The 12,916-nt window shown below is 49.6% G+C and overlaps 1 protein-coding gene across 1 annotated transcript in view; it reads left to right on the top strand.

Moving 5' to 3' along the window:
• The first annotated feature begins 2,856 nt into the window (after positions 1-2,856).
• The window catches only part of CAMSAP3 (calmodulin regulated spectrin associated protein family member 3), a 260,013-nt gene continuing 249,953 nt past the window's right edge, over positions 2,857-12,916 (top strand). Inside the window, exon 1 of the mRNA XM_086960399.1 lies at positions 2,857-3,429. Within this exon, the coding sequence (XP_086816525.1) occupies positions 3,297-3,429 (133 nt within the window). The 5' untranslated portion in view covers positions 2,857-3,296. The remainder of the gene's footprint in view (positions 3,430-12,916) is intronic.

Below are 12,916 nucleotides of genomic sequence, written 5' to 3'. Positions count from 1 at the left end.
CAGGCTGATTTGGAAGCCGCTCTTCTCGAAGTTACAGCTTCGGCAGATCGAAACGACCTAGTCCTGCAGTACGTAAGAGAGGCGGACAGCCGTCGCCAAGAGCTTCTGGTACCGGAATTCACAGAAGGTGGGTTAACGGGTAGTGGGTGTGACCGTATATAGTCACTTCCTGTTATAGACATAAAAGATGTACTAGACGTCATTTGTAACTCCTGCCATGAAATTGCTTTTCAAAGGAAACACCCTATGTTCTTTAAGCTCCCGAGAGTTAATAAAGTAATTCTACCATACAACTTATTACGTTTTCCAGACGTAAATAGGAATAGCTACTAACTTCTTTATATACTGATAGTCTTATGGTTGGCATTTTTAGGTCTCACCCTCAACCCCTCACCCTCACTCACCCTCACCCTCAACCCCTCACCCTCACTCACCCTCAACCCCTCACCCTCACTCACCCTCACTCACACTCACCCTCACCCTCACTCACCCTCACCCTCACTCACCCTCACTCACCCTCACCCACCCTCACCCTCACTCACCCTCACCCACCCTCAACACCTCATCCTCACTCACCCTCACCCTCACTCACCCTCAACCCCTCACCCTCACTCAGCCTCACTCACCCTCAACCCCTCACCCTCAATCCCTCACCCTCAATCACCCTCACCCTCACTCACTCTCAACCCCTCACCCTCACTCACCCTCAACCCCTCACCCTCACTCACCCTCACCCACCCTCACCCTCACTCACCCTCAACCCCTCACCCTCACTCACCCTCACTCACCCTCACTCACCCTCACCCACCCTCACTCACCCTCAACCCCTCACCCACCCTCACTCACCCTCAACCCCTCACCCTCAACCCCTCACCCTCACTCACCCTCAACCCCTCACTCACCCTAACCCTCACTCACCCTCACCCTCACTCAGCGCAACCACAGCATCTTCACTAAATATATTTAATAAACTTTAAGCTATTGGCAATATAAAATAAAATCAATTTTATTTACGTATTAATTATTAATTTTTTTTTAAAGCCATTGATTTTTTTTATATCAATACATATAAGTCACATATAAGTCCCGTTAATACAAAACATGTTGCTTTACAAATGCTAGAGGTGTCACATTTACAAAAATTATAACTATTGGCTTTGTAAAGAAGAAAGCTATTAATTTAGCTATTTAGAAAAAACAACACATAAATAAAAAACAAAAAAATAAATAACACCTATAGCTCAAACTTTACTACTGCGAGACCTATTGCATTTCCAATGCTTGTTTAATTTTACAAATACAGTCCCCATACTTCTTGTAAGAAAACAACCAGCTGCAAGGGAAAGGTGGAGGCCTTTTGTACTATGAAGCCAGTTCTTATTTTGAGCCTGTGGTTGCCAGTGGGAGCCACCAGAACTGATTTTTGAGACTGGCATTTATTGTTCCTCTTCCAAAATTTACTAAGAGAGGAAAACACACAGAAATGGAAAAGAAGGAGGGAGGGAAAGACAAAAAAAGTCACAAAGTGAGAAAGCAGGAACCCACAAATAGGAGATAAGGGGGCAGTTAGTGCCTGGTGGTGGATTGAAGAGGCGGGGGGGGTCAAAACTAAGCAACCATGATATTTTTAGCACGCTGACATTTGACAGCACCGGCCGCCTTTTTCTTACCAGAGTTTTGAGCATCAGCACTCATTACTTGATAAATTAAACACTGTGTGAGACGGAGTGGGACAAAGAGCTAAAAATTGAATAAGCCTTCTTGCCAGGTTGCATGCTACCTAAGTGAAATGTAAATGTATGCAATGGGTTAATCAGCAAATATAATGCTACTCTGTACAGATTTTAATTGATGGAACCATTTACAGCTTCATACTGATCAATATGCGGTGCTTAATTTGAGCCAGTGCTTTCCAGTGCTCAACACTGGCACGTAATTGGTTTCCGGTGCTCGGCACCGGCACCTAATACTCAACACCATCCTTGGAGCATGGTGGCGTTGCTCATCTAATTTAGAGATGAGCAGAAGAACGGTTGTTTAGGAATACAATATAAATAAAAAAAAATCCCTAACACCTACCTCCCCAGCCATTCGTTTAGCTTTGGGCACCTGGAATAATCTGAACTGTGGCATTTACATGCGAGAGAGATGGTTAGTAGTTGCTTTGGCAGTGATGACAAGGGCGATGGGTAGTGCAAGCTGCAGTGGCCTCCTGGTCAGAGCCTTGGCACTTAATATTTTACAAATTAAGCACTGCCAATATGTATTCATTGTGAGAGGTGATGGCATACTTTTTCATGGTGCTTTCTATTGCAGTCTGGGATCTCATAGCACCATAAATACACATTACAATTGGCCAGCCCAGATTCAATTCTGTGATTCGATGGTTTCACACAGACATATGCTGTGATCGCATTAACCAACTGAGCTTTCATAAGGTAAAAGAATGAATTTGCCGCGCATTAGTGTAAGAGCTGGTGCAAGTCTGAGAAACACGGGATGTCCATGCATACGAGTAATCTTGAGCCGGTGCAGGGCTAGATACAATGTTCTGACTGAGCAGGAGGTGGTGCAGGCTGGATTAACCGGATCGGGAAATAGGGCTGGTGCAGGGACAGAAATGGTGCAGAGTTGCATACCAGGGCGGGCGCTGGATCCTGCGTTACCCTGAGCCACAGTCGGTCCAGCGCGAGCCAGCGGCGGGGCCCCCGCAGCAGTTCCGGAACCTGCAGCAGGTGCACGAGGATGACAAAGGCCGGATGCTGCAGAGGGGGCGGGGCCTGCTCGGGCTTTACCTGTTGCTGACGCTGGCTCCGCCCAATGGCCGTGATTGACAGCTGATTGGAGCGATCACATGGACTGAGAAGGAGAGCAGAGCTGGCAGCACCTGGATCCGAGGCGGCAGCGCCATATGCAGGGCTGAGAGCCCGGCTGCTGGGGAGCGAGACGGGCCGAGGGGAGCCCCGAGAGCCGGGCCACCGACCGAGCGGGCGCTGCTCTGTCCCCGCCTCCCTGTCTGCGAGGAGCCGGGCGGTCTGCTCGCTCCTTTGCTCAGCGGACATTATTCCTTCGCTTTGAGAGGCGCTGGTGCGCGTCACTGCTGTCCTTTAAACCCCTGGCTCGCCTCTTCAAGCGCCCATCCCTCCGGCTGGTACCTGTGTCTGCCCGGGCAGAGGATGCCACCTCTGGAGTAGGTGCTGCTGTGGTGTGGCCCCTCTCTCGGGCCCTCAGGATCCTGGTGTCGCCGTCCTGTGTGTTCGGCAGCCCATGGGACGCCGCCGCTGAGGGACGAGGCCATGGTGGACGCCGTCGATGCGATGAAGAAGAGCTTCCTGGTGCCCGAGATCCGGCCCCTGGACCAGTATGAGCACGGGCGGGCCAAGGTGTGCGCCAGCCTGGCCTGGGTGCTGGGCAAGGCCTACGGAGCGGGTGAGTCCCAGACCCCAGGAGGGGCGTCCTTACCCAGCCAGGGGGAGGGTGGGGGTACAGGGTGCGTGAGCCCCAGCACACCCAGGAGAGGGCTTCCTTCCACAGGGCTGGGGAATGGCTCACAGAGGGGTTAAGTTTGAGTCCATAACCCCTGCTATGTGGGTACATTGGGGGTGAAGGGGTTAAGGCTTACAGAGCGGGTGACTCCGATGGGGTACATCTGGGAGGGGCTCCTAGTAGGGACATGCCATTAAGACCAGTCCAAGGTGGTCTTGCTCTGTCATTGGTTCTCATCACAGCTGTGTTTATGTTTGGCAGTGGGTTGTAATTAAGCTGGGGGTGTGGGGCGGCGATGGGTGTCTAGTTGACCCTCAGCAATTACTGATGATTATGGTTAGTAAAGTAATATCTATTGTGCTGGGAACATTGAATTTAAAATAAAAGAAACGCAACATGTCCCTAAACAAACTCCTTTTGATATAAAATGGGCTGGCTTCCGCCCCCTGTTGTGTTATCAGAATCTTCACAGTCTTATCTGCCACTGATGCGCCCCCCCAACCCACCCACTCGAGCCGGGAAGACCCCGGTTTCGACATTCTGCCTCGGCAGCGGGAAGCCGGGCTTTGTAAATGACTGAAGGGAACGCCTGCCCGCGGAGTATTTGTAGTGAAATAAGATGTCAGTGTATTTCTTGGATGGGTGGGCTGGCATCCCATCGTGAGGGAGGGGCACCTCCTCACCCCCTGACCCTGCCCTTGAGCGCTTCACACGGATAGTGGGCGCTGACAGCTGCCTTGCACCGGCGGTTCAGTGGTTAATAACTCATGATTCACCCCCTCCTCCCTCTCCATGATGTCACCGCATTGTCACACCACGGCCGGTGCACAATAAATGTCATTTCATTGGGAGTTACCGGCTTCTCCTCCCGTCCCTCTTGGGGTGGGTGGTTGCACCTCCTTGGGTGGGTCGGTCTGTTATTGCTTTCCTTTAAATGGGGATGGGTGCCGAGTCCCTGACTGCTCCTTGCTGCTGCCCGCGCGTGTGTAGGGAGGGCGTTCGGTGGTAAAAGCCCCAGACCTTTCTTTGATGTGATTCGCGTTCCATCTGGGGGCGAGGGGGGGCCTGGTTGCAGCTACTGCCACCTCTGTGGGTTGTAGTCATTTGTCTTTCATAGGTGGCGCGGTCAGTGTATCCCCTTCTGATGTGGTGCCCCTTCGGTTTCACGGGTATTTTGGGCTGGGTGACTCTTCACCTACCAGTCGTGGGGGAATTGTTCATTGGTTGTCCTTGATGGGTGGGTTTGTGGAAACCTGCCCGTCGGCTGAAGTCCCTTCATTGTATCGTTGCCACATTATATATACTGTGAGGAGCTGTTTCCTTTTTTGCTCTTTTTTTGTGGTGGACAGCTTGTTGTTTATCCTGTGTCTATACCAGCTCTCCCACGGTATTACTGTTACTACGGGGCTTCGATATTGGGCACACGTTTCTGTGGTTTCCAATGCCACAGAATGTCCCTCTTCCAGGATGATTGACGGGTCTGGTTATTGAGGTGAGAGGGTGGGGTTATCCCCGGGCTGTGAGAGCTTACTGTTCGAGGAGGGCATTGAGCCTGGCCAACCCACCCCATTTTACATCCCCCTGCCGTGTTGTTTTCTGTTAGCCAGCTCTTGCAGGGCTGAGGCCTGGCTCTGGATGAGTACGGAACTGGAGCTCTGCTCTGATTGGATGTGAGGTTCGCCTGCCATCCCTAGAGCATATTCGCCAAGAGCTTAGGAGGAAGCTGGAGGAGGATTTGGGGGAGGGGCCACGCTAATGCATGGGCGGCAGCGGCATACAGCCTCTATAGCACCTCTCCTAGACTCCTACCACAGTAGTGTGAGTGGGTCTGGGGTTGTGCTGTTAACCTCGCACAAGTAACAGTACGTGCAACATGGCCGCCGTTAGGAGGACTACTCAGGCAAACGCCAGAAGCAGCGCTCCTCGTAATAAACTTCTGTGACCTCACAATGTCCCTTGCCAGAGCTGGTCGTCAGCACCCAGGTTCCATATTGTGCACAGGTGGGTGGTCCAATACAAGGGAAGAGAGTCATGGTGCTCCACCTCCAGACCTTGGAGTAAGGTTAACAGTGGGCACCTTCTTGTTTGCTGGGATAAACACTTTAGGCTTAAAGAGAGTGCTAAAGGTTGCCCTGTGGGTTAGTGGGGATTAGCTTAAGACCACACAAACGAGAGGCAACTGTGGGTGATAGCTAAAGCTGGACTGTAAACCCAAAGCCTCCCTGGCAAATGTTGTCAGACCAGTCTCTGTATGGTGTGTAGCGAGTGCAGGGAGCGAGCCTGACCACTTCAAGGAGGACTCTTTGATGGTAGTTCATAGCTCGCTGTGCTAGATGACTATTATAAATTATGAACTGCAAGCAACAAAATAATCTGTGACAAAAGCAGTAACCCACTGAGCTAGCCACATAGTCCAGTTCTGGGTTCTGTTTGGTACACATATTTGCTGCAGGCATAGAACCCAGATCTCCCCCCCCCCCCCCCCCCCCCCCCCATATCGTGTCTGACCCCCACCACCTAAACCCTCCCGAGTCAATGACTAACAATTTCATGAGCATGTTGAGGATCTCCAATTATTTTCCCAGCACTAGGGGACCAGTCGGCCCGTGCCCCAGGGAGAACGACACAGGTGTATCCCACTTGCATCCTTGAGGTGTAGCCACCAACCATCCGATCCTTGTCTGCAACCCCAGGGGCCCACCCCTTCAAACACCAGGCTGTCTACAGGGCTCGTTCGGTATAACTGGAGGCAGGAGCCCCATGCCCTAGATCAGGGTTCTCCAAACCGGTCCTGGAGGGCCGGATCCATGCCAGATTTTTTGCATATCCCCATTTAGATACATGTAGTTACTTTAAAAATCTGGCATGGATCCGGCCCTCCAGGACCGGTTTGGAGAACCCTGCCCTTGATTGTCTAACTGTTCACCCTTACACAAAGCCGGTGTAAAAATTCTCTGGGGTCAGCTAGCCATCTCCATCCTCAGTGCTGCCCTAGGGAATGCGTTGGAGGACATCCTTTGATGTTGTACAGCAATCTTGGTGTTCACCTTCCTGCCAAGGGGACCAGGGCCAACAGGTCCTTTGCCCTCCCCACCAAAAAACAAGTCCAGCACAAAGGCCCAGATTCTGTCAATCAACAAATCTGTGCCCAAGTCCGACAAGTGAACACCATCCAGGTGAAACGTGACTGCCCCCCCACCCCCCATGAGCAACTTGTGCAGTATGTTCCAAAGCCGACCCCGCCCTGGGCACAACTTGGTCATCTCGGCATTGAGGCACCTGACTGATCCGTTCAAAGCTCTGGACCTCACTCCTGGTCCCCACTTGTGCAGCAGAATCATGTGGGACCAAGCTATCCTTGCTCCAGGGGAAGGTCTTACCAACCAAGAAAATTCTGACAACAAGGCTTCCCGTACAGCCCTGCATCCCAGCTCCACCATGTCATTACCCCGATGTGTAAGATAATCAGGTCCGGGAACAGCAGTCCCCTCCTGTCTCTTCACCAGCTGGCGAAGCTGCGCAATCTGGAGGTCCCCAACACCATGCCAACGAAAGACAACACTGTCCAAATTTGCCGGCTTCGAATTACGATGCTGCTGCAAATGGTTAGCGGCCCGTCTCACAAAGGAGTGGCCCAGCACCTATTCCACTCTGGAAGGCGTGCTACTAAAAAAGATAAACCGGAATGAGAAAGGCAAAGGCGGGTAATATTGTGTCAAACAGTCGGAGCAACTTGACCAATTTGTTTTACTTCATCGGCCGACAACCCCTATTCTGAATGAATGGGATGAGTAACCAGCTGGGTCAATCCCCAGACTGCGAAGGGTACTCCTAAATATGGCTGTGAACTGATATTTTGACAGGCAATCCCCATTCGCATGGACAAACAGAGCAGGGGCTTATACATGCGGACAGACAGACCTGTATGCGCCCATCAACGTAACAAGGCATACTCCAGAACATTGGGCCGGCCTGAGCTTGACTATCGAACCCTTCCCCATGGGATCCATCTTGGACCTCCACAACTTGAGTAATAGTCCATCCGGGTGGACTTTGGGGCCACCCTTTGAAACGCTCCCACAGCTCGAACAATGGAAAAGGCAGGGGCCAGGGCCAAGTCGCCCTAAATAGGCCCGACCCCATCGCCAGGTGGGAGCGGAAGTGACGTGCTAATCCTGTGCCGTTTGTGACCACGGAAGGAGTCCTGAGCCCCTGCCCTCTGGCCATTGAGTTGGGGTCTGCTGCGGGGCAGACCCTCGGCGTTCCCTGGTCCTAACAGCACGTGACAATAAGGTGTCGCACTTGTCCATATTAACCCTCTGCGCTACTTTAGATGAGTCAAAACTGCGAATAGACAAAATTCCTGCTATTTCTCCAGCAGGACAATTAAATACCAGAGTTATCAATCTTTGCACTTTTATTGCTGTATGAAAGCTGCTGGATATACAAAGAGTTCTGCAGCAAGAGTGCGAAGTGAGTGATTATGCTGGCCAGGCCTCCTGATTTTGTTACTAGGGGTCGATATTGCAGCACTGCTGCAAAACCAGCCCCCAGTAACAAAATTGGCTCCCAACCCTCCAGCCTCCCAGGAAAACAAACAATGCCCTGTATGGCTAGTCTGGCCTTGGTGCCAGGTGGAGGAGTTCAGCAGTAAATACATAGATGGAAGGCATGAATTACTGATTGGGCAAAGTGTGTTCTGGGAGTGGGGGGATAAACTGTAGGCTGTTCAAAAAAAGAAAACATACAAATGTTTATTATTAGGGCTCAGGGGTGTCAGATTCTTCGATTTCACTAATGGTATCACAGGGACTTGTGATAACACAAACACTGCAGCTGTGGCTTTAGTGGATTATCGCCACTGGATTGTAAAGTTTATAATGCTTTTAAATTAATTCTATATACAATTTTGAAGCTTAAATACATAAATGAGATGGATGTGACGGATTCTGTTTTTTTTTTTTTTTTTTTTTTTTTTATAATACAAATTTACCAAGCAATACTAAGCTTCTCGCACCCGATTCTGAACCTAAATGTAAAACTAAGCATAATCCTAGCTCTGAGCATAGGCCTATGCCTTCTCCTTTGCGATGACCCAAACACTTAGTACTCTATACCTTAAATCTTAGCCTAATTGTAATCTGAAACCTAGGCCTAATACTACCACCTTGCATTGATCCAGCGATCATTCCTCCTGATCCTACGACCAAGGGTAACAATAACCCTTTGCTAAATTAACCTTCAACATAGGCCTAAACCGAGATCTATCATTAAGAATGTGCCTACTGATAACCCTAGTGTGTTCCATAACCGACAGAGTACTGCGAGCTTGAAGCCTTAAGTGCAAGGCTAACTCTAAACTGAATGTATTGATATAACCTGATGTCTGTCCTAAACCAAATGATAATCCTGTCGATAGCATTGGCCCTGCACTCTGACCCTAGGATTACTGTGAATGCTGATCTCTGAACCTGGCCACTGGAATTAGGCGATCCTGCGGCTGCTGTATCTTCTGTGTGATTATGAATGTGTAGCATTTGACACATAATCCATCACCGGCTACATAATCTGCAGTTTGTAAAAAAAATGTTTTAAGCTCCAACAATCAAAGTTAAGTGGCACATGTTGCTGACAGGTCACCTTTCCATTGCTTATTGCTGTATTTAGGTGTTCCAACTGGTACTAATGAGTTAACCTTTGTGGCAGTGTTAATTTTTGTACAACTGACAAAATCATGAAGTAATACGTCAGAAAATGGACCGCATTAGGTCGGTAGGAGGAGCAGGCACGGGGCTCTCAAAACATGTTTTTTTGGCTATTTGGTTATGAGCAGTCGTAACAAACTCGGGCCTCCGGTGTCTTTCCCACACCTGTGACAGGTGTATACCTCCACCCCCTCCCATCCCTCCGTTGCCACCCTTGTTATTCCCGTTGGGAGGGGCAGGCCGCCGCTCCTTTGTTTTTCATGTAAACAAACATGGCGTCCTGCCTCCCGGGAGGCTTGGGTTACAGGAGAGGTCAGCCCGACGCTCGGGACTAGCTGGACAGTGGTTGAGTCGCACACCATGTTTTAGAGTTGTGACTGTGTCGGAGGTGGTCTTGGGACAGTCCACCTACCGTCACCAGCACCACGGCCTCCGATAAAACACGGGGAAGATATGGCTGTAAACTGCAACTCTCCGGGCTGGGGAAGGGCTTTTATTAAAGAGTGAAGCTCTTATTTAGATTTCAAATGGTGTATTAATCGGCAGCGCTCTGTGGGGAGGGGTGCATTAGTTATCTCAGTAGGCAGTGCCTCTCCTGTGATAACCTCCTCTCTGACCCTGGGGGTTGTAAGGGCGCAAACACGCAGCTCTCGGGGTGGGGGCATTGGTTATTTAAAGACCGCTCATGTGATAGTATATTGTCTGCCCTGGGCATTGTTGGTTTAGGGAAGCAAACAAGCAGCCTTCGGGTGACATTTACAGGGGTTTCAGCGACAGTGAGTACATAAGGTTTCGGGTTTTACACATCCCTCGGAAGTCTGATAGGCATAGCTCCAAAGTTTCCCAAGTCCACCTGTTAGTCCACTCCCGTGTTTATTCTTAGAATTCTGGGACTTGAAGTCCTGGTTTTATACAGGGACTAAAACGGGAACGGACTAACTAGTCACGAGTGGTCCTGGGAAACTTTGCATCTGTGAATTGGGGGGGGGGGGGGGGGGGTCTGTCGGGCTCCAATTGTATCACCGCTGTAACTCCGGTATTTTTCTCGTTCTCAAAGGTTGTGAAACCCTCTTATCTCAAAGAGGCACACCACACAGGCCGCACAGCGTGGTGGTGGTGAATCACTGATTGAGAGGCTGTCTTTGGGAATGATTTCAAGTTTTGTTTACAGAAAGAAGTTCAGTCCGATAACTCATGTCGGGTTTTCTTATTTTTAGGTTGGTGAAACTGCTGCATGTGCATTTCTGGTTTCAGGTTCTGCGAGGCTAGTGGCATTGAAAACTAACATTGCTGTTTTACGTACAATAAAACATTCTTCGGGGCATGTATTTGTCGGGGAAAGGGTTCACAGAGGCACTTCACCTTTACCCCATCCCACTGGATCTGTAGAGGCAACATCCTCTAAATGCACCATTCTCACATTTGGCCGTGATTCTGACCCAGCCCAACGGGCCTGTCCGACTTCCACAGGCATTTGTCTGGTATGGCACGGACTCGCCCCCAGACCTAACAGCCAGTCTACAGTGGCACGATGCTGGCTTTGCTGAAGGTCTACCCACCTTCCATGGTTTTTACTTGGCCTGAGGTTGCCCGGGTCTGCCCCAGCCCTACTGTTTTCAGTCCCAGAGCATTTTGCATGCGACTGGCATACCTGACTTTGCAGCAGCCTGCCGACTTTTCTGGAACGTCTATAATTCCAGAAAGTTTATATCCCAAATTACTTGTTTTGCGTCTTTAACGTACGGTTACTTAAGAAAAATAAAAGTTCTAAAAGTACACTGGAAACTAAGGGCAGCCAAATGTTGTGCTTCCCATAAACGTGTACCTGTGGGCAGTTCCATAACTCGTTGAGCCACCCCCACCGCTGTACTGTACTCTCCCCTGAACAGAACGTGACTTACCTCCTGGTATGGCGTCAGCAGCAGGTGCGTCACGTGCCCCAGGGGAGCGGTTCGTTAACCCTCTCGGGCCCGTCGATTCACGCGCGGCAGCGAGATACGTCTTTCGAGGTGCCTACGCTAGTGCTAGCACTGGCAGGGGCTTGTGATGCGTGGGGAGGGGAGCGAGAAGAAAGGAAACGGTAACAACGTGGGGGAAAATAATATATGATCAGATTCGAAAACGAAGTGCAAATACAAGTAAATGGCAAACACTGGCCAGTGTGTCATGGATTATAGTGCAAAGAAGGAAATGGGCGCCATGGCCGCTGTTTGAATAGTAAAATAAGGACTTTAAAGTGGGATGAGAGAACTGAGAGCGGGGTTTCTCAAAGGGGCGTGGCCAATTTAATTTAGGGCGTGGCTTAGAAAATGCGTACTGTAGAAATCCGTGCTCAGCATAGTGTACTGCTCCACTGTTATTTTACTGCTTCTGGCATTGCATCCAGATATAGAACACAACAAGTAACATTACACCTACAACAAGCCAGGGATAATGGCTTTGTCAATGGGTGTTCGTTTTGCACATAATAAGAAACAACTATGGCTATATTGTATATAATATTGAAAATGCTTTAGTTCTGAAATAAGACTGTGAAAGAACTATAACTAGTCTCTTTGAAGTTACATCAAAGTCTTTGAGCAAATGTACTGCTGCAGAGTTGTTTTTTTCCATCCTGAGGGTGGGGCAGAAATAGAGACCCCAATAGGGACCCGTCTCGGCACCTTCTTTTAAGAACTGCCGGCCATGGCGTAGCAAGGTCAGATGGTACCCAGTGCAGAAAATTTCTTGTCAACCCCGGCTTAACAAAATGGTTAACATATTTTTGCCATTTTATCAATCCCCTCAGTGATGACACCCGGGGCGGCCCGCATCCCTCTTCCTACGCCACTGACTGCCTGTGTTCAGCACCGGCAAGACCCGGCCCACTTAAAGCCCTGGGTAAAATACAACAATAATTGAGGTTCGTGGGCCCATCTAGGCGCAGGTGCCACTGCACCAATGAAAGCTACGTCCTGAGCAAGATTGTGATTTACCGGTTTGTGGAAAGCACTTGTACCTTTGAGAAGAACCATGAGACAATCTGCTGAGGTGGGAAATGCAACTACAAAATCTATGCTCGTGTGTTCGTGGGTCAGGGCTATGTTTTGGGGGGTTGGTGGTTGGGAGCAGCTAACAATGCTTGAATTGTTCAATGTTAGACCCTAAAGATTCAGGATGTGCAAATTAAGCTCACTGTAAGGCTCTCCGAGTCTGTCCTTCACAGTGCCTTGATGTGAGCGCCTAGAGTTCACAGCTTTCACGAGGAGCTCATAGTAATGCTGGGTGACGAGTATCAGGGTGATTATTGTTGGCACCCGGAATGTGACTTTTATCTGGTCGGATTTCCTCTTTAAGCTAGGGAAGTGACCTGCATCGGTCTGATCTTTTTTACAAATAGATTTGTGACATTCATCAGGAGGGGCCTTCTGGTAGTAGTGGGAATGTGACATGCATCAGGTTGGATTTCCTTTCAGCAGCTGGTATCGGATCTTCATAGGGTTTGGCTTTTGATGGCCTTGGGAGTGTGACCATGAAATGAAGGAATTTTCTTGTTTACTCTGGTAATGTGTTGTGTACTGGTGGGATCTTCCTTTGCTGGTTTTGCTATATTCTTTGGAATGGTGTGCATGTTGGCAGTAAGTCTGTAACTTTCATTCATGGTGTTAGAGCATTTGACATACCCCAGTGTGGTTATCGTATTGAGGTAGGATATGAAATTCACCTGGGATGGATGACATGTAACA

Source organism: Lissotriton vulgaris, chromosome 1_1 (assembly GCF_964263255.1).
Source record: "Lissotriton vulgaris chromosome 1_1, aLisVul1.2, whole genome shotgun sequence".
Classification (NCBI taxonomy): Eukaryota; Metazoa; Chordata; class Amphibia; order Caudata; family Salamandridae; genus Lissotriton; species Lissotriton vulgaris.
The sequence above is the reverse complement of the archived record's forward strand: the minus strand, read 5'-3'. Positions and strand labels throughout refer to the sequence as shown.